Source organism: Petromyzon marinus, chromosome 21 (genome assembly GCF_048934315.1).
Source record: "Petromyzon marinus isolate PM22_M1 ecotype Great Lakes invasive population chromosome 21, UKy_Petmar_22M1.pri1.0, whole genome shotgun sequence".
Classification (NCBI taxonomy): Eukaryota; Metazoa; Chordata; class Hyperoartia; order Petromyzontiformes; family Petromyzontidae; genus Petromyzon; species Petromyzon marinus.
Genome location: NC_133687.1, coordinates 14476709 through 14504703, shown reverse-complemented (window position 1 = coordinate 14504703; position 27995 = coordinate 14476709). Strand labels below are relative to the sequence as shown.

General features: G+C 52.5%; 1 protein-coding gene across 4 annotated transcripts; it reads right to left on the bottom strand.

Annotated features, from left to right (window-relative positions):
* ARFGAP2 (ARF GTPase activating protein 2) lies at positions 1-26261 on the bottom strand. Of its 4 annotated transcripts, none has more exons than XM_032958267.2 (17): positions 26124-26261; positions 22288-22406; positions 21655-21727; positions 19821-19952; positions 15888-15971; positions 14045-14141; positions 12841-12903; positions 11994-12038; positions 9041-9093; positions 7875-8017; positions 6575-6709; positions 6354-6476; positions 5656-5838; positions 4916-5051; positions 3841-3931; positions 2697-2812; positions 1-2298 (listed from the first exon to the last, which is right to left on the bottom strand). In XM_032958267.2, the coding sequence occupies exons 1-17, from the start codon at positions 26190-26192 to the stop codon at positions 2281-2283; spliced, it is 1680 nt and encodes a 559-aa protein (XP_032814158.2). In that variant the 5' UTR covers positions 26193-26261; the 3' UTR covers positions 1-2280. The 4 variants fall into 4 exon arrangements, with proteins under 4 accessions (XP_032814158.2, XP_032814159.2, XP_032814161.2 ...); XM_032958268.2 differs by having other exon boundaries at positions 6575-6706; XM_032958270.2 differs by lacking the exon at positions 11994-12038.
* Positions 26262-27995: the final 1734 nt, after the last annotated feature.

The window sequence follows — 27995 nt, the reverse complement described above, 5'->3', positions numbered from 1 at the left end:
TTTTCATTCTCTATTTTATTAATTTATTTCTTATTCCATTACAAGTCCAAGTTCTAAGCGACGCCAACACCAAACAGGCGGGAATATTTCTCCAATTGATCCGTGAAGCCACTGCACCTCCACCCCCTGCACCTCCACCCCCTGTTAAGCTTGCGGCTGGGAGAGCAAAAAAACCCTGCAGGTAACGTGCATTTCCATATCGCGGCACACGGTTGTAATTTAAGTTGACAATGTTCCTTTTAAATATTTCGTTAAATGAAAATGCAAACAACAACAAAAAAGGAATCATTCGATATTAAGCAGAACTTGAGAAACCGGGTGGCTTAATGCGGCGTTTAGAAGCCGTTGTTGCGTGCCACCAGATGCACAGGCAAAGGCTTCCGTTACAACTCGACTTATTCTCCAGCGAGTTTTGAGTTCTCTCACACACAGGCCATCGACGAGCAAGTGAATGTCCGAGGTGGAGCGAGTTCGGATGGCGAGAAATGCACTACCAAGGATGCAGGTTACGCTTCCAATTTTGAACGTCTTGCACGAATCATCGTGCGTCTGGAGGTGGCAAAGCGAGCGCCGATGCTGCTAGGTGTGGAATTAAATGTGGCTGTTGTGTTAAGTGACCAGAATACCACTGCAAATTGGGCTTCCCATGCATGGCCAGCTCTGGACCAACAGTGGAGATGATGAACTCCATTCTATGGTCCTGAAAATAAGCACTTCCACCACGAGTAGATTGATTAATTAGTGAATGTATTGCTCAAATCTAGACTGCATCAAGCAGTGATGCAGAGCGACTTGATTTTTTTTTTAAACTGTCAGCGTAAAATCTGTGGACCGACACGGCAATCCTTCTATCGCGCTCGAGTCTTGCAATAAACCGCAGAGAGCGACCGCCGAGATGATGCGAATTAAGCCGGAGGCCTGAATGAGGCGAGATGGTGAAGTCTCGTTGGCACTACACCTTTCAGTCAGGTTGAGTGAAGTTGACACAAACGAAAAATTGCGGCCTTGATTTCAACATCTTAAACTTGCCGGCGCCTCATCTGATACAATATTTAAAATGCCCGATAAGACCCCCCCCCCCCCACAACTTGACAAAAATATTTTCGGCAGAAAAATCTCCCATTTGTGCCGTTTTTTTTCTCTCTCAACACAATATCATGCAAAAACTATTTTATTTTTTTACCAATAGTAATCAGGGCCAATATATTAGCGGAAGAATATTCATGCAACGTTTTACACCGCCACCTTCGAGCCGCGCAAAAACGATGCACGTTATAATTCCATTTGTATTCCATTATCACGACAGCGACCTTCAACACACAACCGACAGGGGATGAGACTCCCCCCGCTGAACAATGCCGAACGCAGCATCTGGAAGGTACAAGAAAAAAAAGTTCCTATTCCACGGAGTTCGATTATTAAACTCAACTAACATAGTTGCGATGTAAACCAAATTAGGAACGGACATTCTAAAACAAAACAAAAAAAATGTGTTATCGGGGAGGGTGGCAAAAATACTCGAAATTTTATCAATCTTTTTATTTACTTTATTTCGTGTAAAGTTAACATGTAAAGTCTCCACCTCCCTCCAAAAGAAACAAAGGTGTAAATGCTGAAGTTTAGTCTTTAGACAGCCGTGAATATTCCCCACCCCCTCTTAAGCACAGAGGGCCGACGGTGATCGCATGATTTAAAGTCACGTCTTCCTCGCCATTTGCCGAGGCCTTGCTGTGAAGGACCGAGAAAACAGCAAAAAGGGGCAAAAAGTGAACATCTCCACAGGTTTGAAAGGTCGTGGATAAAGTCGCTGGGGCAACCCCGGGGGTCACTCTTGCAGATGTGACTTACCCCTCGTCTCTTGGATTCTCACCTGGTCAAATGAAGTAATCTTGAAAGTCGAAGTGAAGTTAACGGTTTAACAATACACGCAGAGCGCGTCTTGAAAACGAAATCAGCATGTGAATTTCTCTGCGAGTGCCTGGTATTCTTAACGTGTCCATACGTTTCCCCGGCAAACGAGCAGACGAGGCTAATGCGTTAGTCGAGAACGGGCTGACCAAAGGAGGTGCAGGCCCAATTTAATATCTAGACGGACAGCACGACGACTCCCGGCACGGGGCAGGACGGTGTGGGCGTAGTGGCGTGTGCTTTGGCAGTGCAGTGGTATAATGCGACGTAGTTTAGTAGCGGCGGGGTGTGGTAGAGCGTCTGTTCCGTGGACTTAAGATGACCTTCTGCGTCCAGAAATGTTCTCTTCCCTTAGCAACTTGCGCCCACCTATTAGGAGCCGTAGCGATCCTGCGGTGGGAGAAAACACAACGGGCGAATACTCCTGTTTATTCAACATTACCAACGTACGTGGCCACACCGGTACGTCCACCTAGAGCGGCGGAGTTGCAATAATCGAGCCTTGTCGATGCCATACCATGCATTCAAAAGCGGTCTATGAGCTGCCCCATTGCTTTTCCATCAGATCGGCGATCGCAAACGGCACGCGGTGCTCACCGCTGCCAGCGCTTGCTCAAAACTACCCGAGCCAAAACGGCGACCATCTTCGCTCCGGCGATAGCGGCAAGCGGTCACGGCTGATCGGCGACGAGTCGGCACACGCCGAGCGCTTTGGGCACGCCTGCTCAAAACTCGACGTTCGCGTCGTCACGAGTTGCTGCGCGAGCGCGTTCGTGCTCGCGGCGCACCTGTATAGAGGTCATGACCCCGTTGGCCAGCACGCTCAGCTTTCCGGCGACGGTGCGGACGCCCTGGCGGAACTGGGTCATGTCCGGAGCCACAGGCAGCGCGCTGCCCATCGACGCTGCACGACAAGAACAACAACAAATCTCACGCACAGCCGCAAAGACTGCTGGGGCAGCGGGAGGAGGAGGGGGAGGGGGGGGCGGTCGGGGGGGGAGGGGGGCAAGTGCACTCGGCAAACAGCGACTCAGCCTGGCCACAACACATGGATGGCGGGGAGGCGGAGGGAGGTGAAGCCGTTGGATGGAAATGCGAGCGGAGGGGGTGTCAAGACCGCCGCGCACATCGTAGAGGCAATCGCATGAACACGGGGGGAAAAGATTATTGTGAAATAAGCAAAATCACAATTAGTCTGCTCAGAATAATCAAATATCTAAGCTGCCAATACTGAGGGTGCTACTTTGGTGGGCACTGCACACCTGCACTCAAAATCGCCGGCTTAATAAATCACCGCTGGAATGTGGACTTCAAACCATGAAGTACCGTGTGGCAGGACAACACGCACACGTCCGGCCACGGTTATTCTGAGCAAGTTAAGGGCTCCCCACGAGCAATAAAAGTCATCCCTCTCCATGTACGAGGCTCCCGGAGGCGTACGGCAGCAGCGGACGCCGACGACGGCACTGCCGAGTACCATTTATGGGTAAGCCGGTCTACAGCTGCATCGCTGTTTCAGCGCTGCCTGTTTTGGTCGGGCGAGTTGGTGGTCCAAAATGACAAAACGGTCGCACGTGCGGCACTTTGTGGAGCCAGCGGTCTGCACGACACCGAGAGACTTTTATGTGCTTGCAGCGCACACCTCCTGGACGCATCGCTAAACTTGCGCGTTACTTTTGAGCCTTTTCCACGATTGAAAACAAGGGGTCCCTGCGGGCCTGTGCGACGATGCCGCTGCGCGTAACTTTGCTGCGAAGAAAGACCGCCGCCCGGGCGGGGTAGCACACCGGATATCCGTGATAGCAAGAGCTTCGCAGCTCATCGGATTCCTCCTCCAGTCTAAATAAAGATTCCGATTCTGACATCGTTTGGGAAAGAGGTTCAGTTTGCCCGTCAACGACGTTGAGGCGACGTCGCGTCTTCGGCCTTTACCGTTGGAGTCGTGCTTCTTGTCGCCGAAGAGGTCAGCCGAGCTGATGGCCGAGCTGCCCTGCATGCTCTCCAGACGGACACGTGTATCATCCTGCCAGAGTCGGGGTCAAGGGTTATAGAGCGCGCACGGATAGATCTGGGTCAGACTTTAATTGAGCGGAGCACACACGAACACGCAGACAAAACCGACGCTCCTTGGAAGGGCCTTTTCCGTTCACTCACTCTCACACGCTCGCAAACTCACTCTCACACTCATTCACTCTCACACTCTCTCTCTTGCTCAATACCTCGCTGATCTCGTCAAGGAACATAAACCATCACGCAAACTCCGGTCACCCTCGCAGCGGCGGCTTTTGGCTAAAGCCATCGAACAGAGATACGCTTCTGCGGCCGTCTGGAATGCTCTTCCTTCTGATATTAGGAAGCCACTGGAGCTCTGCACATTTAAATCTAGATTGAAAACTCGTTTCTTTAGAACTACTTTTTGTGTTAAGTTTGCTGTCCTTCCCCAGCACCTCCGATTAGCATGGTTAGCTACTGTCCGTACGGTTTGAAAGAAGTTCAACATAAATAGATTCATTGTGGTCGAATTCTCCAAGGGAAAATGACAGAGAACCGCACTCTTGTTTGCGTGAGACCCTAAACAGGGATGAACCTCGACAGACCATGAACCTGTGTGTATGGCACTCCCCACTCCTTTCCAAAGTGGCGACTGGGGGGTGTTGTTGTATTTACATACGGAAGAGTGAGCGTGTGTAAATATACGTAATTCCCCGAGTGCACGTAGAGAAGTGAGCATTTTACTCAAATGTGCATCTGTGTCTTAAGGGAACACATATGCACTTAGTTATATGCGCGTATATAGGAAGCAGAGGTGCGCGTCACAAGCTCATCACGTGCCCCAAGCAGATGCAGGAGTACAACGAACGAGCCCACAAACAAGGGTTCGGCTTTCCACGCACAAAAGGAGTGTTTCATAAACTCCCGAGTCGCGTCTCCGTTTGGCCGTACGTGCCCCCCGTGTACACACGGGAGGCATCGCCCCCCCCCACCCCCCACCTCCCCATTGCCTGACCTCCGCCCTCTCGTCGCGGCCGAAGAACATGTCGGACGAGATGGCGCGCGCGTTGGCGAACTTCCTCTGCGCCTCGTCCGATGTTGGCGCGGGGCCGGCCGCCTCCGAAGTGTCCACCTTGCGCCGGCTGGTGGGGCTAGGGGGGGTCAAGGTTCAGAAGCCGTGCGGAGAGGAAGTCTTAGATAAACTGTAAAAAAATAAAAACTTTTTTTTATTTTACCCGGTAAGGCCCACTGAGCGATTTATCTCTTTTCCAGAAGTGACCGTAAGAACGTTACAACAACAACAGACAATACAAAGACACGATAGTCGTGCAAAGTACAAGAAAGATCAACAAATCATCCAAAGACATACGAATGAAACTAAACCATCCCCATCCAACCAGACAAAGCCCACCGAGGTATTAACTTATTTTTCAGAAGTGACCTGTCTGTCACAAAACTTTGCTCAACGAAATGGCTTATCATGCGGAAATTTATAGCAGCCAAATGCTGCAGAAAGACACGCAAACTCGAAATATATAGCAGGCGTCAGGGTTGGAACCCAACCCACGACTTCCTGCATACCAGGTGAGGTAGTTAACATCCCTGTCCGGGGCGAGGCGGCGTTCACGATGCCGCTGAGCGTGAGCCTGCGCAGCTGAGCGGTGGGGCTCAAAAAAACGCAGCCTCCGCCAACGGGCGGTTTCAAACGCGAGGTCCGGCAGCCGCAGGGGCCGCCCGCGTGGCCGGGACGCTCACCGGTCCGAGGACGTCTGGCGCATCGAGCGGCCGCTCTGGCTGCTCAGGTTGACCTCGGTGACCTCCTCGCGGTCCAGGAAGGACCAGCCCCCGTCCCCGCCGGAGTCATCCGTGCCCCAGCCCCGGGCTCCGCCGCTCGCCCCACCCAGACTGTCGCTCAGCGCAAACGGGTTGTCCCTGTACCTGCGCATGCACGCGCGGAATACGGTGCAGGTGCAGGCGCAGGGGCGGGCGCAGGTGTGGGCGGATTCCCGCGTACAGACATTCGCTGCGGTGCAACCGCACCGAGATGATCCGGCACAAGTGCCCGATGGTGCTGGCCGTAGCTACCGACGCAAACGTCGTTCTCCATGCTGTGAATTGGCCACGCGTGTTCATCTCGGTGACATCATTCATCGGCTGTCAGGTGCGGGGAGGGTGCACTGCACACATTTTACTTACGCGACCACGATTTGACCCCGGAAATCAATTGTGAATGGTAATAAAGACGTTGTGTCTCCAAGGTCTAGTGGTGTTCCAATCAGCACAATCGTAATCACGTGAGAACGCGCCACATGGCGGACAGGTTCGCGTACGTACGGAGATGTGGACGCCCGTGTGCGTGTGTGTGTGTGTGCGTGTGTGTGCGTGTGTGCGTGTGTGTGTGCGTGTGTGTGTGCGTGCGTAGATGCGACGCCCGCGTGCGAGGCGAGCCTCACTTGGGGGGCCCCGATGTGAAGCCGGCGTCGTCGAAGGGGTCAAACTTCCCCTTGGCCTTGGAGACGGCGGGCGCCTCCTGCTCGATCGTCTTCATCTCCTCCACCACCGAGTGAGAAATGCCGCTGTGCACGAGGCAACGTAACGCGGTGAGCACGCGCCACGCGCTCCGTGAGTGTACACCTGTGCGTGTATGTATGTGCAATGGCTCTGGACTACGTACGCGCGCGCGCCGAGCCCCATGCCCAGTCGCTCCGCTTGCGCCCGCTTCTTGCCGTCGGCTGATTGCAGCTTCACCTCCTCCTTCTTCCGCTGCAGCTCCAGCTCCTGGTAGGCCAGGCGCATGGACGTCACCCTGCTTACACACACACACACACCGATGTGGACACGCACACACACACACACGCACCGATGTGGATGCACACACACACACACACACCGATGTGTACGCGCACACACACACACCGATGTGGATGCACACACACACACACACCGATGTGGACACGCGCACACACACACACGCATATCATTACAGGTGCACGTACAAAATACAAAGACACCCCGCTATAGTCTTAACAGACTGCTGGGGCAAGTGCTGCTAGCGTGCACCTATGATGGCCGGCACGGCACACGAGGGAGTGGGTGGCCGGCACCACGCACGGCCGCCTTTGTCTCCCCAGTGGCGATGTTTTTACACACAGCATCAGGTACCCGTTTGAGGCCCAGCCTAGCGGACGCCCAGGATCGATTCATATAATCGTCACTGGTGTTGGCCGTGAGCGGGAATCGAACTCGGGTCGTCGGGTAAGTAGCGGAGCGTAGCGCTAACCGTTGCCCTCGCGCTCTTTGTTGCACACACACACACGCGGGCATGCACGCACGCACTGGCATACAAGAGGCCACACGTGCACACAAATAAAGTTTTACGTGTAGCTTAGCATTCGGGCTGTGACAGTCGGTCAATGAAAAGTTGATCAACTGAAGAAACATAATAAAAAGCCGGTGGCCACCTTGACATCCTGCCACGTGACATTCATTACGATCAACTGTAAATCAGCATGTAACAATCAATAAACAATATTCAAACAAGGTCGACTAATTTACTCACCACTTTGCATTGACTAGCTACCCGTGCATTTGTACGCTTTCACGTGTGCATCCGTTGTGTGTGCGCGCGTGTGTTCGTCCGTGCATCTGTGTTGATCAGCAATCACGCTCTCTGTTGAGCCATGCGTTCTGGGAAACTCGGACCCACGTCCAACAGACAAGGTGGGCGGCGTCCTGGCCTGTGGCCTCGGGCAGTTTCACCATCCTGCCTCTGACATTGCTCACTTCCAGACAGCAGTGTGGCTGATGGGGATGCGTAAACGATAACATGTGAAGGGGAAGATATGGGAGGGAGGCGTAATGTATTGTCCGCTCGTTTGTTGAATTAGTTACCAGGGGCGGCACACATCTGCACCTGCATAAGTTGCAATCATCAGCGGCCCTGTAACCAAGCTGCCCGCCCCATCCGCACTCACATCGAGTCATCCTCCGGCTGATGCTGCTGCTGCTGCTGCTCGCACTGACGGTCCGTCGCCTGCGCTTGGCGTTCGCGTTCGTTGAACATCTGGCCGCTCACTTTCTGGGCGCCGAGGCCGCCCGTCTTACGCACCCCACCCATCTGTGGCGCACGCAAAGACAAAGATCCCCCGCATAGCCTTCACGGACCGCTGGGGAAAAGTGCCGTTAGCGAGCAGCACCTATGAAGGCCGGCACGGCGCACGAGGGGGTGGGTGGCCAGCAACAATGCCCGATACATACACACACACATACCCACACACATGCACAATCAGGCATGCACGTATAGCACGGGTGCACCTGTTTAAAAAAAAAAGAGATCTCTTTCTAACGTGGACATTGGGGGTGAGCTTGGTGTTTAGTGGTGGCGGTGGAAGCACAATATCCATTGCCGCACCATCTGTTTCTCATTTTAAGCTCAATTGACTGGTTAATTAGAGGCCGTTTATCAATTGACCACTGGCAACACGCGTGGGACACGGGCCACAAATCGAAAGAGCGCAAGCGACACACGTATCGACGGCGTTCATCATCACGTGCCGTGCGGTCGAGTGATGGCGGCAACCTCATCGTCACGCGGAGCTTAAAGTGTGTGGGGCCGCTTCGTGGGAGCAACGGCACGGCCTTGAGGGTTCACCGCGCCTTCCTTTGCCCTCGATTCTGCCCGCTGGCTGATAAAGCCATTAACTTTACTGGCGGTGGAATTATGGTGGGATCCATTAATGCACGGTGACGCACAAAGACAAAGATCTGCCGTATAGCCTTTAACAGGCTGTTGGGGCAAGTGCTGCTAGTGAGCACCTATGAAGGCCGGCACAACACACGAGGGGGTGGGTGACCAGCACCACACCCGGCCGCCTTTGTCTCCCCAGTGGCGATGTTTACACACCACAACAGGTACTCCTTTGAGGTTGAGTCGATGTAGGGGAGGCCCAGGACCAGTTGAGATAACCGTCACCGGTGTTGGCCGTGAGCGGGAATCAAACTCGGGTAGGCGGGTTCGTGGCACGGCGTAGCACTAACCGCTACACTAGCGCACACACATACGCACGCACACGCACGCACGCACACGTACGCACACGTACGCACGCACACACACGTACGCACACGTACGCATAAAACTCACCCCCTTTTTAGCTGAAGCTGGCTTCTTTTTGCACACGATCGATGACTTCACTTCTAAAACAACAACAACAAATATGAGAAGACCACAAGCACAAAACATTCACTCCCAACATAAAGCGGCGTACCCAAAGTGATGACGGTGCTGGTTAACCTGGCACAGCCTTGTCTAAGACAAACACTCGATGAACACACTGGGTATCCTGAGCGGAACCTTCCCCTAAGAGGGTTCGAAACTCAGCGAGGCTGCGTAAACACATTTCTTTCTCAAGCGGCGTAACGGATAGATATATTCGATTAACATTACTGATTCTTCGCCTCAATATGCACCACGCAAATCGTGAGCGCAAGAATCGATGTTTTCCATTCGTATATTTATCTGTATATATATTTCACATGGAATAGATTTGCGTGACAATCAATCAAATAACAAAGGAGAGGTGAATCCTTACACTGCTATCCAAAAATCTGTAAGGAAAAGGCAAAGACAGGTGGCAGAGTAGCATAGAAATAAATAATGCTGCCGAATGTTGAAAAATATGTGTGGCTATAGATGAATGAAAATACGCTGGAGGAATCTGACGAGCTTTGAAGCTCTTTTACTCACAGACATCCAGTAAATTAACCAATGGGTGGCTGAGAAAAACTAACGCGCCAAGTGGTCCACGTAATTAGGGTGAATAGGATTCCCTTCGGGTATGTTCCTAGTAGAATGAACCAAATGTAACTGTGCACTTTTTAACTCGTGCTAACACACCGTGCGCCGCTTTAGTGGCTGCCTGCGAGTGAAGAGGGTTAATGGCGCAGACGCGTTGTTCACATGTGCAAGCTTGTTAATTTTCGATTTAAAGCTTTCGTGACTGCAAGGATTCATCTTCTTTGGTTCTTTCGGCAAAGTCCGTATTGGGAATGCCATTCTACGTGACTTTACCGAAAGGACCAAAGAAGCTTGTTAATATCAACACAGCAACCGAAACAGGGCCAGGAAAAACGTGGAAAGAAAAAAAGTTCACTCCTGTGAGAGCACGCACACTAATTGGCTTAAGGGATAATGGCACACGCACACACAAACACACACACACACCGAGAGACAGGAGACAAATTCCGTATTGGGAATGCCCCCATTGGGACATACGGAGCGACCGCACCCTTTAAAACTGTATTATTTTAGCAATTGAAACTAAACTCATTTAGATTTTAGCAGGGAAAGTCCACTGAGCTATTTCGCTCTATTTCAGAAGCGACCTGGCCACAAATGATGGCCCAACAAAGTGGCTTATCGTGTGGAAACTTATAGCAGCCAAATACTCAAAAAGCGCACGTTTCTAAATGTGGAGGGAAAGACGGGAGGGCCCGGAGAAAAATCCACACCACCACAGGGAGAACATGCACACTCCAAATATACAGCAGCAGCAGGCGTCAGGGTCGGGATCAAAGCCACGACCTCCTGCATACCGGGCGAGGCCGATAACATCTCGCCACCGTGGCGCCCCAATTAAAACTCGTCGACAACGTTCGATCGGAGCTGACAATGCAGGCACTTTGATGCACCCACTGCAGCCAGTTTGCGTTCGCTGTGGGGAGCGACAAGTGCAGCCTCTGGCCTGACACATCGCCACACCCGGCTGCCAACTCCCCTACCCCACGCGGGCAGCTCTTTGGAGGCTCTGCTTAGCAGGAGTCACGGAGAACGGTTCCATCGCCAAGCAGAGCGAAGGTCACGTGACTGCGCTTGCGCACAGAAGTTTTCCTTGCTGGTAATTTATTTTAAAGTTTTACCGTTTCACTGTCTGGAAGCGCTAATCTGTTGCGCCACACACTGGGCTGATGTGCTGCTGCTACTCCCCCCCCCCCCCCCCCCCCCGTAATGTGGCTGGAGAATCTCTCATTGCATTGCTCCATAATCCTGTGCAGACGATCGGGGGGCACAGAAAGTCACACAGAGCTCGATCTGGAATCCTGTGCAGGACACTGCGAGTTCAAGACGCTCTTCGGTGATTGGTCCCAAATTCCGCGTACGGCATTGTAGGAAGAGGCAACAAATGCCTTGTTAGGTCTGCAATTCTATGCCAAGGGCAACTGCGGAGGGAGCGGGGTTTCTCAAACTCCAGTGCTCGCGACCCCACACTCCGTCTTTCCGCGTTCATCAATTTACACCCCACTCACGTAAAAATGTACTTCTCCCACGCCGCTCGTGCCCGATGATTGTTAAAGAGTCACTGTTAAACAGTCATTGTTAAACAATCACATGCAGTTTTAAATCTGGATTGAAACCTAAGTTCTTTAAAAACTGCTTGTTGTGTTTAGTTTTTGCCCTTCCCCTACACCTCCAATTCGCACGGTTGGCTACGTACGGTGTGAAAAAAGTTAAAAAATTATACATCTGTACGTGCCCAGTGACGCGCTGAGAAATTAACGCTGCCCGCGTTAATAGAGAGCGGACTCAAATTAAGATCGAGATCTCCCCGTGGGTGTGTGCGCGCTCGTGATGCGCGTGAAGAGGGCAGCGTTAATTACTAAGCGCGTCACGTGGGGGCTTTATTTAACAATCATCAGGCGCGTGCAGCGTGTGGGACGAGTTACTTTGTATTTGAATGGGGAGGACAAAATTGGTAAACGTGGAAAGAGGTGGCATGGTGGTGCGTTTACAAAGATTTAAAGTTTGGGAAATCCTGGTATAGAGAATATCTCATGTTCAGTGCTGTGCTGGGGATTATCGGGGACAGAGACGCTCACCCAATTGAGCTATGCATGGCATCTCGCTGGTAAAAACGAGTTAATTTCTTTTTCACCCAGCATCCACTCATGCACGGCATGCACATCTTGCAAGAACAGATCACAAAACGGTTAAGACGCGGAAAGCAAAAAAATAATTTCAACATTTACAGCAGCCACATTTTGCGTGAATCACAGAGCCGATTAAAATTGTGGGCAATTGCTTTGGGAAGGCCGGTCACCTTTCCTTGGCGAAGCAGCGCTGCCACTTAATCGTTCACAATCAGCTACAGGTGAAAGACACAAAACGGTTATGTCACGTCCCTAGAGATAGCCAACCAAAAAAAACACGTTGAAATTCAAATATCTCTCGTCATGAGGCATACCCCCCCCGTGTGTGGCCGAACCATCTGTACGTTACGCCGGCACTCGCAAAGGAATGTTCTAAACGTAGGCCCGGACAGCGATGGACAATTGTCTTACTCTCGCAAAGTAAGCTGAGATTTTCAAACCGCAAAGATACCGATGGAAATTGGTGTGAAGCCCGTGACGCTTGCTCACTGCGCACTGGCAGTGAAATGTATTTCAACGCCACGTTGATCGATATATAGAAATAAATTTGCCCACGGTGTGAAGAAATGTCGCTCCTGTTGTTGTCCTGCATGAAGATGAGCAAAAGCGCTTAGCAGGGCCCTCATCGCACCTGGACGGGACTTCTCTGAGCATCGTACGTTCCTCCCGATAAAAACAAAAAAACGGAGAAAATAAAAATCGGTGGAAACGTAACTTGTCGGGGATTGTTCGCCATGCATCATCTTGGGCAAACAAATACATGGGTGGCAGCAGAAAAGTTACCCAGCATTCAGCAGGTCAAATAATATCCGCCCTTTGCCAGGCAGATACCCTTCATTCACAGCCGCGCCAACTGGTTCCCTGCAGCGGGAATTGGAGTGCGCGGTCGGCCAGCCTGAACCGGACGCGTTTGGCGTGTGGTGCAGGGCTGGCGGTAGGCGCCCGCACACGCACGCACTAGACCACCCCGTGCCGTGGCGCGTGTCTGTGTGTGCGAGCACGTGTCCCGCGCATTACCGATGGTCGCAGCTTTAGGGGACGTGCCCAGGTGATCCACGCTCGGGCCCCTCTCTGGCTCACCTGACAAAAACGCAAAGCTTCAGCGGTTAAAACTCTTTTATCATTACCGCTTTCGCAGCGAGCGTTATACACCGGAGCTTTATGGGGCCCATTCGAGTTGTGTCGCCCGATCCCCTTCGGGGCCGTGGTCACGTCGCAGTACGGCACTCCCTTACAACGCGCGGGCACAAAAGCAGTCAGTTTAACACGTCGGCTTTCGTGACCAATATCATCCACAATGCCGATTTTTTTAGTTAGATCACGAAAATATATAAATGTGCCGTTAAACCCGCCACCACCCGACACAGCCAACTAGTAAGGTCTGTCAGGTAAACAGAACGTGCCAATTAGTTACGGGTACAGCACACACCGGCACACCAGTGTGCTGTACTAGTAACGAATATATTTATGCGATCTAACCCAAAAAAATCGGTATTGTGGAGCACAAAAGTACTTGAGCAAATATGTGCTCAGCAAGTTCACCTTGCAACCTACAAGACAGATATCGCTTAATCATATTTCATGAAGAAAAAAAGTGGTTAGAGGCCACGTGATGCCATATCAACAATTTAGACGACAGTTCCCAGGCGAAACCAAACTAAGCGATGCATCGCATTTATGTGGTGTTAAAATAATCTAGACTGACAAACTCTACTTCTTTAAAACTGTTTGTTGTTGTGTTTAGTTTTTGTCGTCCCACCCCCTGCCTCCCATTAGTGTGGTTGGCTACGTACAGTGCTAAACAAGTTCAGCATACACACACGCCCTGAAATGCTTTTCCTTCTGATATTAGGTAGCCGCTGGAGCTATGCACTTTTAAATCTAGACTGAAAACGTATTCCTGTAGGAATGCTCTTTGTATTTAGTGTTACTCTGCGCGGTGTTTGGTGCCAAGGCTAAGACTATGAAACAGAACACATGTGCGGATACGATAGCATCACACAGGTGAGTGCCCAGATTCACCTGTGATACTATCACCTGATACGGTCACCTAATACGGTCACCTGATACGGTCACCTGATACTATCAATCCGTGTGATAGCATCACACAGGTGAGTGCCCAGATTCGAATGCAGGAACCGGAATCGCGCCAACCCATTGCTCTGGCATCACGAGTCCTCTGAGCGCCCGGCCACCGATCGATGATCGACTCCCAACTCACTGTCTTCCTTGTCGGGGGAGAGAGCAGCTCCGGCTGGGTTTGAGATGAGGGCGGGCACGCTCGGGGCTGGTTCACTCTCCCACGCGCCCGACGTGTGCTGCACACGCAGGCGCACAGCAGCCGCAGCAGACATTGGCTCCGGAAAACGTTAGCCATCGTACTGGCAACAACAGTGCACCGTTAAGATATGGTCTGCAACGAGCAATACAGGTGTGCACCAGCTAATCACATTGTTTTCATTTCTTTGTAGGTTTGGTCTAATGAAGGCCGGCGGACACGACGGAGCGAATCGTCACCAATGTCCACCACGAGTGGCATGAACCGCAGTGATGCCACCGCAGTGATACCACCGCAGTCGGACGTGAATATGCTGAGGGTTCAGTTCGCGTTCACTAAGACTCCATGTTAGGAAGTCACCGTAGTTATGGACTTTCAAATCCTCTCGATGGAAAGCTACATTTCTTTAGAACTGCGCTTTGTGTTTGGTTTCTTGTCCTTACCCCGGGCCTCCCGCTTAGCACGGTTAGCTCCGTGCGGTGCGAGACAAAGTTCAACCAGAGAAGTTCAACGTGCATACGTATGTACACGCACGCACGTGAGCAAGGAAATGTCGGTGCTCGCACACGAACGCACAACGCGCGTGCCGGGATGTTCAGTTCCGTGCCACTGTCGGGGCCAAGCGCTTTGAAGGCTGGGCAGCGTGTCGAGTGGTAGTCTGTCGTTGGCAAGACTCTCATTAACCCCCTTGATGAAATACAAATATTGATGAGGAGGATCACGCGCTGTCCGGAGAGACGCCACACCACCAATTCATGGGGCCACCTCTCGTTTTGATTCACTTTGGGTGAGATTAAAGGTCTATGGAGAGAGTCCTGTCACATAAAACGTTGGCTTCAATTTGCAACGTTAACTTTTGTTATTCTATTCTTTTGGTACTTTACCCCATCGCTGTCATTCCACGAGGCAAAGGGTCCATTTCCAACTCTTGCAGGGCAATGGCGAACGTGAGGGAACAGCTCAGCAAAGGAGATCACAGAACTACGTCCGAGATCCCCTCAAGTGACCAAGTAACAACGGCAGAATATCTGCAGCGCCCAACGTGCCCTGCTGTTTGTTTGTTGTCAGGCAGCCCAACCAAAATGCCACGTGGTTTTTCTTTCAATCATCAGACCTGCAATGTTTGCTAGATTACCTGCAAAAACAAAATTTACTTATTGTGTGTGTGAGCGTGTGTGCAGTCATCGGTGACCAGGTCGAGACCGTTACTGACTGCGACTTGAGAACCCAGTGGCTCCTCAAGGTTCTGACCACCGCCCCCCCCCCAGCCCTGCCCCCGCCCCGTGCAAGCCAGACATCTGTCAATTACATTATAAACAGGGAATTCTATAAAATAGAGAAAAATCCACGGTCGTTGAACTGCACGCAGAGCGCTCTGGCGAAATGTGAATACAGACGTGGCTTCAACAAGGAATGTAAATTATTCAAGTTCAAAATATCTCAACTCATTCTATCATCACGATTTTCCTCCAAAAGTGTACCGACTCCTCGCCCATTGCCCTAATTGTGCACCGACTTGATGTCCGGGAACTGCCAAGAAGCATTTTCAGTCTTCGTGGGGATTTTACGCAGACTACAAACCCCCATTTGTGGCGCTCGACGAACTGCCGCACTACGTGCCCAGGGTAAAACGCGTTCGCGGCGGTCGCGGCAGAGGGAAGCCCACTGCCGCAGGCGATGTGAATGAACGGGGATTGAACCGGGATCACCGAGACTCCGGTGCGGAGTGCTCGACCCCGACGCGGACCGCACACGCGTGTCGCACGAGTCGATCGCAACCACCCACCTCTGTGTGCTCCGCAAAGAAGTCCGCCTCCTTCTTCTGGGGGGAGGTAATGGCCGCCACGGTGCTCGCGCCATCCAGCCATAGCTGTGGAGAGACGAGCCGGAGGAGAGAAGAGGGTGGTGTTGGTATGTGTACATGTATATACGTACACAAGGTAGTGTAGCGGGTAGCGCGCTTCGCTACGAAACCCGGCGGCCCAGGTTCGATTCCTGCTCACGGCCAACACCGGTGATGATGATCTGAACCGGTCCTGGGCTCGCCCATGTCGACTCAGCCTCAAATGAGTACCTAGTGAGGTGTGTTAAAACATTGCTACTGGGGAGACAAAGGCGGCCGGGCGTGGTGCTGTGCCGCCCACCCCGTTGTGCGCCATGCCAGCCATCATAGGTGCTCGCTTACAGCTCTTGCCCCAACAGTCTGTTCAGGCTACATGGGGGATCTTTGTCTTTGTATGTATATACAGTAGAGGGCAAAGCTGGTGCATCTGCTCGTCATTTCAGTCAGTCGACCCATGGCACCTGCTGGGTCTGTCCCGTGACCTTCTCCTGTCAGCGAGCCTTCGACACTCCACGTGGCCTCAAAGTGTGCACCTGGCCTGGCACAGGCGCCGTGGTGACGTCACCGTCACTTAGTGGCGAATGGCGGTTATCAGCATTGGTATGTTCGTTAAACCTCTTCTGCACCGTACGTAGCCGACCGTGCTAACTGGAGGTGCGAGGGACGGACTCAAAACAAAAAAGCAATTCCAAAGAAATTAGTTTTCAATCTAGAGCAGGGGTCGGGAACCTATGGCTCGCGAGCCAGATGTGGCTCTTTTGATGATTGCATATGGCTCGCAGATAAAACAAAATATTCTCACTTGTTTTAATCCATCCATCGATTTTTCACTGCGCATGTCCTGTTCAGGGCTGCAGGAGCAATTGTCCATTATTTTAATTGGATGATACTGGCCTACGTTTGCCGTTGCTGGGTAAAACAGGTAAACGCCCCCTTTTGAATCAGTCTGAGACTGCGTCTGCTCGGTCATTAGCTCAAAGCTAACCCTTCGACGAAGAAGATGGCGAAAAGAAAAAAAGACGACAAGTATCGTACATTTCAGGACGAATGGACCGAAGAATTCGCCTTTGTGGAGAGAACGGGTTCTGCGGTGTGTCTAATTTGCAATGACAAAATTACATCGTTGAAACGGTCGAATGTAAAGCGGCACTTCGACACGCGCCACGCTACCTTTGCATCAAAATACCCTGCGGGAGACAGCAGAAAGAAAGCGTGCCAAGAGCTTCTGAGCAGGGTGCAAGCTAGCCAGCAGCAACTCCGCGTATGGACCCGGCAAGGTGACTATAATTCGGCTAGCTTTGCTGGTTCTTTAGCAATAGCGAGGAACGGAAAACCATTCACAGATGGCGAGTATGCTAAAACGTTCATGCTGGATGTAGCCAATGAACTTTTTGATGATCTTCCGAACAAAGGCAAGATAATCAAACGGATACAAGACATGCCTCTGTCGGCAAGAACTGTTCATGATCGTACCATCGTGATGGCAAACAAAGTGGAGGAAACGCAAGTGAAGGACATAAATGCAGCGCCGTTCTTTTCTCTGGCTTTGGATGAGTCAACAGACGTGAGCCATTTGTCGCAGTTCAGCGTGATTGCAAGATATGCTGTTGGTGACACACTGCGCGAAGAAAGTCTTGCTGTTCTGCCATTAAAAGGGTCCACAAGAGGTGAGGATTTATTCAAGTCTTTCATGGAGTTTGCTCAAGAAAAAAGTCTACCTATGGATAAACTTCTCTCAGTGTGTACTGATGGTGCTCCGTGTATGGTGGGGAAAAACAAAGGATTTGTGGCGCTTCTCCGTGAACATGAAAATAGACCCATCCTAAGTTTCCATTGCATTATACACCAGGAGGCACTTTGTGCTCAGATGTGTGACAGGCAGTTTGGCGAAGTGATGTCGCTGGTCATTCGTGTGATCAACTTTATTGTTGCCCGAGCCTTAAATGATCGCCAGTTTAAAACACTGCTGGATGAAGTTGTAAATAACTATCCTGGTCTGCTTTTGCACCGCAATGTGCGTTGGTTGTCAAGAGGGAAGGTGCTTAGCCGTTTTGCGGCTTGCCTGAACGAAATCCGGACTTTCCTTGAAATGAAAGGCGTCGGGCATCCTGAGCTAGCCGACACCGAGTGGCTCCTCAAGTTTTACTATCTCGTAGATCTGACTGAACATCTGAACCAGCTCAACGTGAAAATGCAAGGCATTGGAAATACAGTGTTATCCCTTCAACAAGCTGTATTTGCTTTTGAAAACAAGCTGGAGCTTTTCATCACGGATCTTGAAACAGGTCGTTTACTACATTTTGAAAAACTGAGCCAATTTAAAGATGCATGCACAGCAAGTGAGCCCATTCAAAACCTTGATCTCCACCAGCTAGCTGGCTGCACATCCAGTCTCCTACGGTCCTTCAAAGCACGCTTTGGAGAATTTCGTGAGCACACTCGTCTTTTTAAGTTCATCACCCATCCAAACGAGTGTTCACTGAACACAGCCGACCTGAATTACATCCCTGGTGTCTCCGTCAGAGATTTTGAAGCAGAAGTGGCTGACCTGAAGGCCTCAGACATGTGGGTGAATAAGTTCAAGTCACTGAATGAAGATTTGGAAAGAATCACACGACAGAAAGCGGAGTTGGCGAGCAAGCACATGTGGACAGAAATGAAAAAACTCCAACCCGAAGACCAGCTGATTCTCAAAACTTGGAACGCGCTTCCTGTCACATACCACACACTGCAGCGTGTGAGTATTGCTGTATTGACCATGTTTGGATCTACGTATGCATGTGAGCAGTCATTCTCACATCTTAAAAACATCAAGTCCAACCTACGATCACGTTTAACGGATGAAAGCCTCAACGCTTGCATGAAGCTTAACCTCACCAAGTACCAACCCGACTACAAAGACATCAGCAAATCCATGCAGCACCAGAAGTCGCATTAATGGTGAGTGTTATAACAACATTATTTAAAAGAATAAATTCAGAGGCTTATTATACTGACATTTAGTTGAATTCACTTTTAAAATATATTATATGGCTCTCACTGAAATAAATTTCCAAATTTTTTGCTTTCATGGCTCTCTTAGTCAAAAAGGTTCCCGACCCCTGATCTAGAGAATAGGTGGTGTGGGGGAACAACTAATCACTGAGACAAGATATGGGTCCTAGCTCACGCGAAATAATATAATAAACCAGGTAGCCAGGTAGGCCATAACTACACGCACATATACTGCACAAAAGTGTATGCAGACATACGTGTACTGTATATGCATACGTGTACTGTATATGCATACGTGTACTGTATATGCATACGTGTACTATATATGCGCATATGCTCACGATGGGGAAAACCGCCCATCGCGGTTTTCCCCATCGCGCGAAAACTTTTGGTGTAAACCGTTACGAGTATATGACACATTAACAATATAACCATGGTAATATCTGGCCACGTAGTGTCGCAAACTATAAGGTTGCAAGGTCAAATTCTGGTCCAAGGTTGAATCAGCTGTACCTCCGATAAACACGGTTGGCTACGTACAGTGCGAAAGAAGTCCAACATACGTACATACATAGCTCAACCATCCCTCGAGGGTCAAAAAAGCGAGTACCACTTTGTGGGAAGTCAACAGCGCCTATCCTGTGGAAGGTGCCGGCCTTTGTTAAAATGGCGGGTTTAACGACACATTTATATATTTTCACGATCTAACCCACACAAGCCTGCATTATGAAATCAGAAGATTCCGTTCCATCGGAATGGGAAAGTGTTCATAACAATATTGATAAACAATCCACACGCATTCCGCTTTTCTTTTAAGTTGAGAAACCACCGACATTCAGCGTCCTCTCCGGCAAAGTCTCAAGCCGGTGCTGCGCGTCTTACGTCGGTGCCGTGCGTGCGCAGCGCGTTGTTCGCCAGCCCCTTGATCTTCTCGCGGTAGAGCGAGGCGGCGCGGCTGTTGTACTTGGCGTTGGTGTCCGTCGTGGTGCAGCCGTGGTGGCAGAAGAACGTGCCCTGCGTGAGCGGCGCGCGGCGCACGAACGTCATCGCGCGGCCCCAAGCGGGGGCGCAGCCACGCGCGCAGTCAACGCGGCCAGCGACGGAGCCGGCGACGCGTGACAATGCCGTGAAGCTAGCAGCGGTGTTACGACAGCTGATGCACTCGTGGCATAATAAGAATCGGTCGTTACACGGTATCAATCTGCATTAAAATGTAACATTTTGACTGCTCAGACCGGCGTGTCGTGGAGGCAAATCCACTGGAACTCTTCACGAAACGCCTTGACGAGATTCTGGACTCGATCAGCGACCAACAACCCAACGAGCGAGATTGACCGAATGGGGCCCCCCCCCTTCTCCTTTGTAACCTTCCCCATGTTCTGACGTTCTATCTTCTCGCTATCTCACCAGGTCAGTAAAATGTTTGTCGCACGGCTGACTAAACCCTCGATCCTCAGTGAATAAATGGTTCAGTGATCCAAGTGCAGTCAGCCGCGCAACAATTAAGCCACTCCAGTCCGGGAAGCTGCGCTCTCAAGGTTTGGACAAGCGTGGATGGTCGAGCACTCAAGCCAAGCCCGCGTGTACGTACGCGCCCGCATGTGCGTGCTCGTGGGGTGCGGTAGTGTCGTGGTTAGCGCGCTGCGCTACGAACCCGGCGAGCAGTGTTCAATTCCTGCTAAAGACCAAAAAGAGTGACAATTATCTGACCTGGTCCCAGCCTTCCCTTAGGTCGACTCCGCCTTAAACGAGTACCAGGTGCGGTGTGTAAACATCAGCGCTGGGGAGACAAAGGCTGCTGGGCGTGGTGCTGGCCACCCACCCCCCTCGTGTGCCGTGTCGGCCTTCATAGGTGCTACACGCTAACAGCACCCGCCCCTAAAGTCTGTTAAAGGCTACACAGGGGGGTCTTTGTCTTTTGTGTTTTTGAGCACTACAGCCCAAGTGTCAGCCAGGCGGTGGCGGCTACGCATGTGGCCTATAAACCGGCACTGGGGAGGCAGCGACGGTTGGCGGATCTCCTCACAGATGTTGTGAAACTCCCTTCCCGTGGGCGTCGAGGAGGAGCCAATCATACCATGGGCTCGCCAGGAGAAAGCGGTACAGCAAAATGTGGACTGCATGGAATAGTGTTTCCCCCTCGCAGGAGTGGGTTGTCCGCAGGCGCTCCGGTTTCCTTGGCTGAGAGCACCTTAATATTTCGAAAATCGCAGAGCTTTGCTAATGTTTGCACTCACTGATTCACCGTGTGGCTGCATCCTGGCTTGTCTGTGGTTCTCTCTAGTCCAGAGTGACAACTCTGCGACGCAGTACCAGTTGAAATGATTATAATTACCATCACAGACTCCATGTGTGCGTGCGGTTGTGCGCGTGTATGATGACAAACCCCCGTGTGTGCCGTGCCGGCCTTCATAGGTGCTCCTCGCTAAAAGCACTTGCTCCTACAGTCTGTTGAGGCTATAGGGGGGATCTTTGTTGTCTTTGTACGATGGGGAGTGGTAGTGCAGCGGTTTGGGCGCTAAGAACCCTGGCCACCCACCCCCTCGTGCACCACTCTCGGCCTTCATATCTGCTATTCCCAAAACGCACTTGCCCCAACAGTCTGTTAAAGGTTATACGGGGGACCTTTGTCTTTGGTATGATGCGGACCCCGCCCAAGCCTCTGACGGAGGCGGGCACGTTGTGTCCAGATGAGTACAAGCTCGCAAGCCCTCACCGCGTTCGCATTGCCGCCCACTTGCATGCATCGCAGCTGGAACCAGGTCCAGTTTGAATCGAGCTCCGTGGACCTGCCCAAGAGAGGAGACGTCACACGTCAGTGCAACTCACACCAGCAGCACTCAAATCACTACACTGGTACCGTGTGGAGGTGAGGTGCGGCACGGTGCGATAGTTAGGTGAGGTACGGTGTGATGGTGAGGTGCAGTGCTGTATGAAGGTGAGGTGCCGAATGGTGTGATGGCAAGATGCGGTACGGTGTGATGGTGAGGTGAGGTACGGTGTGATGGTGGGGTGAGGTACGGTGTGATGGTGAGGTGAGGTACGGTGTGATGGTGGGGTGAGGTACGGTGTGATGGTGAGGTGCAGTGTGATGGTGAGGTGAGGTACGGTGTGATGGTGGGGTGAGGTACGGTGTGATGGTGAGGTGAGGTACGGTGTGATGGTGAGGTGTGATGGTGAGGTGAGGTACGGTGTGATGGTGAGGTACGGTGTGATGGTGAGGTGAGGTACGGTGTGATGGTGAGGTACGGTGTGATGGTGAGGTGAGGTACGGTGTGATGGTGAGGTACGGTGTGATGGTGAGGTACGGTGTGATGGTGAGGTACGGTGTGATGGTGAGGTGCCGTACCGGATGAAGGTGAGGTGCACGCCCAGCGAGCGGTGAGTGCCCGAGCAGTCGATGCACAAGAAGACGCCGTACGTGATGCTCGCCCAGCTTGGGTTCTTAGCGCCACAGTCAAAGCACACCTACGGGCACACGCATGGCAGGTTCACGATGGATATTTTAAGAGCCCAATGACGAGGAAAATATGTCCTGCCAAAGATGCGGCCTCCTCTTTCATCCGCAGTTAGAAAACCTCCTTCTGGGGAGCGGTGGCACAGCGGTTAGCGCTACGAACCCGGCGACCCAAGTTCGATTCCTGCTCACGGCTACAACCGGTGACGATTGTCTGAACCGGTCCTGGGCCTCCCCTAAATCGACTCGGCCCATAAAATGAGGACCTGGTGCGGTGTGTAAACATTGCCACTGGGGAGATAAAGGTGGCCGGGTGTGGTGCTGGCCACCCGCCCCTTCGTCTGCCGTGCCGGCCTTCATAGGTGCTGCTGACAAACCGCACTTGCCCCAACAGTCTCTTAAGGCTAGGATCTTTGTTTTCTCCCAGAACCAGAAAGGGCCCATTCAATTTCCTCTTCATGAGCAGATTCCCTTTGTTCTGACACTTCTCCACGAGTTAGTTAAGCTTGATGTGCTTTCTTTAAAGAGACTATTCTGCAGAAACTTCAAAAGCATCATCCAATTTCTTAAGATTGTTTTAACTTTGTGATCAGATCAATACAGATTGACATTTTCTTAGGCAAGGCGGGCTGATGGTACGTTTAAAGACAACAAAACATGCTGTTCTCTATTTAATCAATATTTTCATCGCCAACGCAAATTTACTTACGTTTTCCCTAAACTAATTTATGTAATCGTAACCCACTGCGCAGTGTACACTGACCCTTGAAACCAAGGCGCAAGAGCCAAATCTGTAACCAATGGCATTCAGGGACCCAGCCAATCCCCCTCCCCTCTCCCTGTCTGAAGAAATTGTTTACCAATGCAGGACTGTCAATAAATAGAGTAGAAGACTCAGTAGGCCTCACCGTGGATAACGACCATCATTATTATTATTATTGAGAACTTAAATTCTGGTCACTGCTCTGTTGGGAGTCTTGCACGCTAACTGGAAGTTCGACATTATCGTGGCCGGGACCAAGTCTATAGGGCGCCGCGGAGGCGAGATGTTCACTCTCTCGCCTGGTGTGCAGGAGGTCATGGGTTCGATCCCGACCCTGGCGCCCGCACAATTGGAGTGTGCATGCTCCTCTCGTGGTCGTGCGGATTTTTCTCCGGGTCCTCCGGTTTTTCCATCCACCATTTAGAATCAACGTGCGCTTAAGAGTATTTGGCTGCATATATATGCTGGCTATATGGGGTTCAGCATCTCTAGCAGTTGAGCATCGGGGAGGGAGGAGCAGATTACTGGTTCATAGACTGTCACGTACTTTGTAGAATGAACTGAAGCTGCAAGACACTTGTTTTCTAGAGTGACCCTGGGCCAATAAGCGATGGCGAATAAAAAAAAGTTCAAATACCAGCCTAACGCACGAGCCAAGGACAAAATATCACAAATAAATGTAAATCGCACAATAAACTCAAACATACGTTTCGCAGCGCATAAAAAACTACACAATGAACAAATACCGACATTGCTATCGTACAAAGAACGCACCTTCCGATTCGCATGGGTTTGGCGATATACGGTGGGAAAGAAGTTCGACAACGAAGCAACAATCAAACGAGGTAGAAATCGGACTCGAAATTAACATTGAAAACGTTTCAAGCAAAGCATCCCGTTTCTCGGAGGAGGAGAAGGATTCATTGCAGATGGCAACACCAGGTGATTCCGGTGGAGACGAAGAGTAGGGTGGAGATGAAAGAGGGACTTGAACGATGGACATTTGTGTGTGATGTATTGCAATGTGCATTGAGGAAAAAATATATAAAAAATTCTGCATTCCAATAACATCGAAGTGCTTGTTCTTTTATTTATACCGACTGTTTTGACGAATTTCACAAAACAGATTGAATGGGCCATAAAATGAACCACATAAAAAATTGTATTCGGGCACCAAACTCTGGAGTTTCACAAGTTCACACTCAATGAATTCTAATCTATTTTCGAAATGACAACCAAAAATATATATCGATATGACCCAGGGTAGTGGTGAAAACTCCACATTATCATGGCGGGGAGCAGACTCCGCATACGACGACCAACTGACAACCTCATAGAGGTTTGTGGGATAGATCGCGTAAATAGAAATGTGTCGTTAAACCCGCCACCACCTGACACAGCCAATTAGTAAGGTTTATCACGCAGACAAAACGTGCCAATTTGTCACGAGTACAGCACGCCGGTGTGTCGGCGAGTAACCCCATAACATTAACAATCCGTGTAACGACGTTTCGCCAGTAATTACAACCAGCATCATCAGGTGGACAGCCAGAGTTGTGGAGAAATCTGTGGCTGTGTCGGGTGGTGGCGGGTTTCACGACACATTTATATTTACGCGATCGAACCCAAAAACCTCCATTATGGATATAACACTGGTCGGGGAAAGCCCTACTGCGTGTTAAAATGATGACTCGCAGGAAAAATTGTAATTCAAGTTACCGAGCCCGGGGTGGATTGGTGGGTGGTGGAGCAAGTGTGATGATGTCTAACTAGCGACATTGTCACTGGTCGACGTTCTTCCACCAAGTCCCGCGCCGTCAAGAACATCGCACTAACAGGAGTGACACTCACTTGGTTTACGCCCAATACAGAGTACAAGAAATTAGCCTCACTGCAATGAAAGATGCATGTTTTTTTTTTAAACCTCATAACTTAGGGGTTCTCTTTAATGGTCACTATAGCGGTGTGGAGCGATGACACAATTTTTCACGTTCAAAAAACTAAAATCCGATTACAAACAGGAATTTGATGGAATCTGTTTCGGGACTTAAAACGTATTGACTGCGTTCTAAAATACCTCTCATTGAAACTATGAAGTACTTAATAGCTAGTAAGCAGGATTATTTTATTTTTTTAAAGGACGTATTGTTTTATCCACCCTATCGATTTTACCAACAGCTTTTTATTCTAATGCAACTGTTATATAAACGGTATGTAAAAGAGAAAGCTGAACACGGAGATGACATATTGACATAACAATATCTAAGACATCAGCAGCCAGCGCACCGACGCCTCAGGAGCCAGCGGTAGTAATTTGGTGGCAATTCCACATTCACATGGAGGGGACCAGGCTTTCCGAAAGGCAACTGCTGCTATAATTTCCATAGAGTCGTCCGTTTATTCTCCACAGTAACACCCCTCACGAAGACGTGTTGACTACAGAGACCGCGTACAGGAGGCAGAGAAGAGGGGTAGAGGCAGAGACGAGGTAGAGGCAGAGACGAGGTGGAGGCAGAGACGAGGGGTAGAGGCAGAGACGAGGTGGAGACAGAGACGAGGGGTAGAGACAGAGCAGAGGGGTAGAGGCAGAGAAGAGGGGTAGGGGTAGAGAGAGGTAGAGGCAGAGACGAGGCAGAGACGAGGGGTAGAGACAGAGACGAGGTGGAGACAGAGACGAGGGGTAGAGACAGAGACGAGGTGGAGACTGAGACGAGGTGGAGACTGAGACGAGGTGGAGACAGAGACGAGGTGGTGACAGAGACGAGGTGGAGACAGAGCCGGGGTCACTTTGCGAGTCGTCTCCCTCCGACTTTTCGCTTACGTGTACCATGGGGCCTGACTATCCGAGGCAGCTCGCCCCCACCCCCCACACGGCGTCTCAACTCGCGCGTCGCGGGCAGGGGGAGGGGTTCCGACGACGGCCAAGCCGAGAGGTGAGCGGGGCAGAGCGCGAGCGAGGCGTCACCTTGTTGGTGGCGGCAGCGCGAAGGCGCTTGAAGACGGCCTGAACCTCCTGCCTGCCCGCTTCCGACATCTTCCCGAGCCGACCCGGCAACCGGAAGTCCCGACACGACGACCCCGCCCACTCGGCGTGACGTCAGCGCCACGTTACCCGGGCGAGGGGCGGCGACGTGAGGAGGGAGGGAGCGGAGGGCGGCCACGTTGGGTGGGCGGTCGGACAACCCCCCACCCCTTCTGCACCCCACCCTTCACCCCCCCACCCTTCACCCCCCCACCCTTCTCCCCCCACCCTTCTCCCCCCCACCCCTCACCCCCCCACCCCTTCTCCCCCCCACCCTTCTCCCCCCCTCCCTTCACCCCCCCACCCCTTCACCCCCCCACCCCTTCTCCCCCCCACCCTTCTCCCCCCACCCTTCTGCCCCCTCCCTTCTCCCACCCCTTCACCCCCCTCCCTTCACCCCCACCCCTTCTCCCCCCCCTCCCTTCACCCCCCTCCCCCTACACCCCCCTCCCTTCTCCCCCCCTCCCTTCTCCCCCCCTCCCTTCACCCCCCCACCCTTCACCCCCCTCCCTTCTTCCCCCCCCACCCTTCACCCCCCACCCCTTCTCCCCCCCTCCCTTCTCCCCCCCTCCCTTCACCCCCCCCAACCTTCACCCCCCCTCCCTTCTCCCCCCCCCCCACCCTTCTCCCCCCCTCCCTTCACCCCCCACCCCTTCTCCCCCCCTCCCTTCTCCCCCCTCCCTTCTCCCCCCCTCCCTTCACCCCCCCTCCCCTTCTCCCCCCCTCCCTTCTCCCCCCCCCTCCCTTCTCCCCCCCTCCCTTCACCCCCCACCCCTTCTCCCCCCTCCCTTCTCCCCCCCTCCCTTCTCCCCCCCTCCCTTCTCCCCCCCTCCCTTCACCCCCCCCACCCTTCACCCCTCCTCCCCCCCTCCCTTCTCCCCCCCCCACCCTTCACCCCCCACCCCTTCTCCCCCCCTCCCTTCACCCCCCCACCCTTCACCCCCCTCCCTTCTCCCCCTCCACCCTTCACCCCCCTTCCCTTCTCCCCCCCCTCCCTTCTCCCCCCCCCCACCCTCACCCCCCCTCCCTTCTCCCCCCCTCCCTTCTCCCCCCCTCCCCCCCACCCTTCACCCCCCCCCCACCCTTCTCCCCCCCTCCCTTCTCCCCCCCCCACCCTTCACCCCCCCCACCCTTCACCCCCCACCCCTTCTCCCCCCCTCCCTTCTTCCCCCCTCCCTTCACCCCCCCCCCCCAGCATGCACCCCCCCTCCCCCCCTCCCTTCTCCCCCCTCCACCCTTCACCCCCCCCACCCTTCACCCCCCCTTCCTTCTCCCCCCCCTCCCCCCCACCCTTCACCCCCCCACCCTTCACCCCCCCTCCCTTCTCCCGCCTCCCCCCCACCCTTCACCCCCCCTCCCTTCTCCCCCCTCCCCCCACCCTTCACCCCCCCTTCCCTTCTCCCCCTCCTCCCCACCCTTCACCCCCCCTCCCTTCTCCCCCCTCCCCCCCACCCTTCACCCCCCCTCCCTTCTCCCCCCACCCTTCACCCCCCCTCCCTTCTCCCCCCTCCCCCCCACCCTTTCACCCCCCCTCCCCTTCTCCCCCCCACCCCTTCTCCCCCCCCACCCTTCTCCCCCCCCCACCCTTCTCCCCCCCCCCCACCCTTCTTCCCCCCCACCCTTCTTCCCCCCCACCCTTCTCCCCCCCCACCCTTCTCCCCCCCCACCCCTTCACCCCCCCCACCCCTTCTCCCCCCCCACCCTTCTCCCCCCCACCCTTCTCCCCCCCCACCCTTCTCCCCCCCCACCCTTCTCCCCCCCCACCCCTTCACCCCCCCCACCCTTCTCCCCCCCCACCCTTCTCCCCCCCCACCC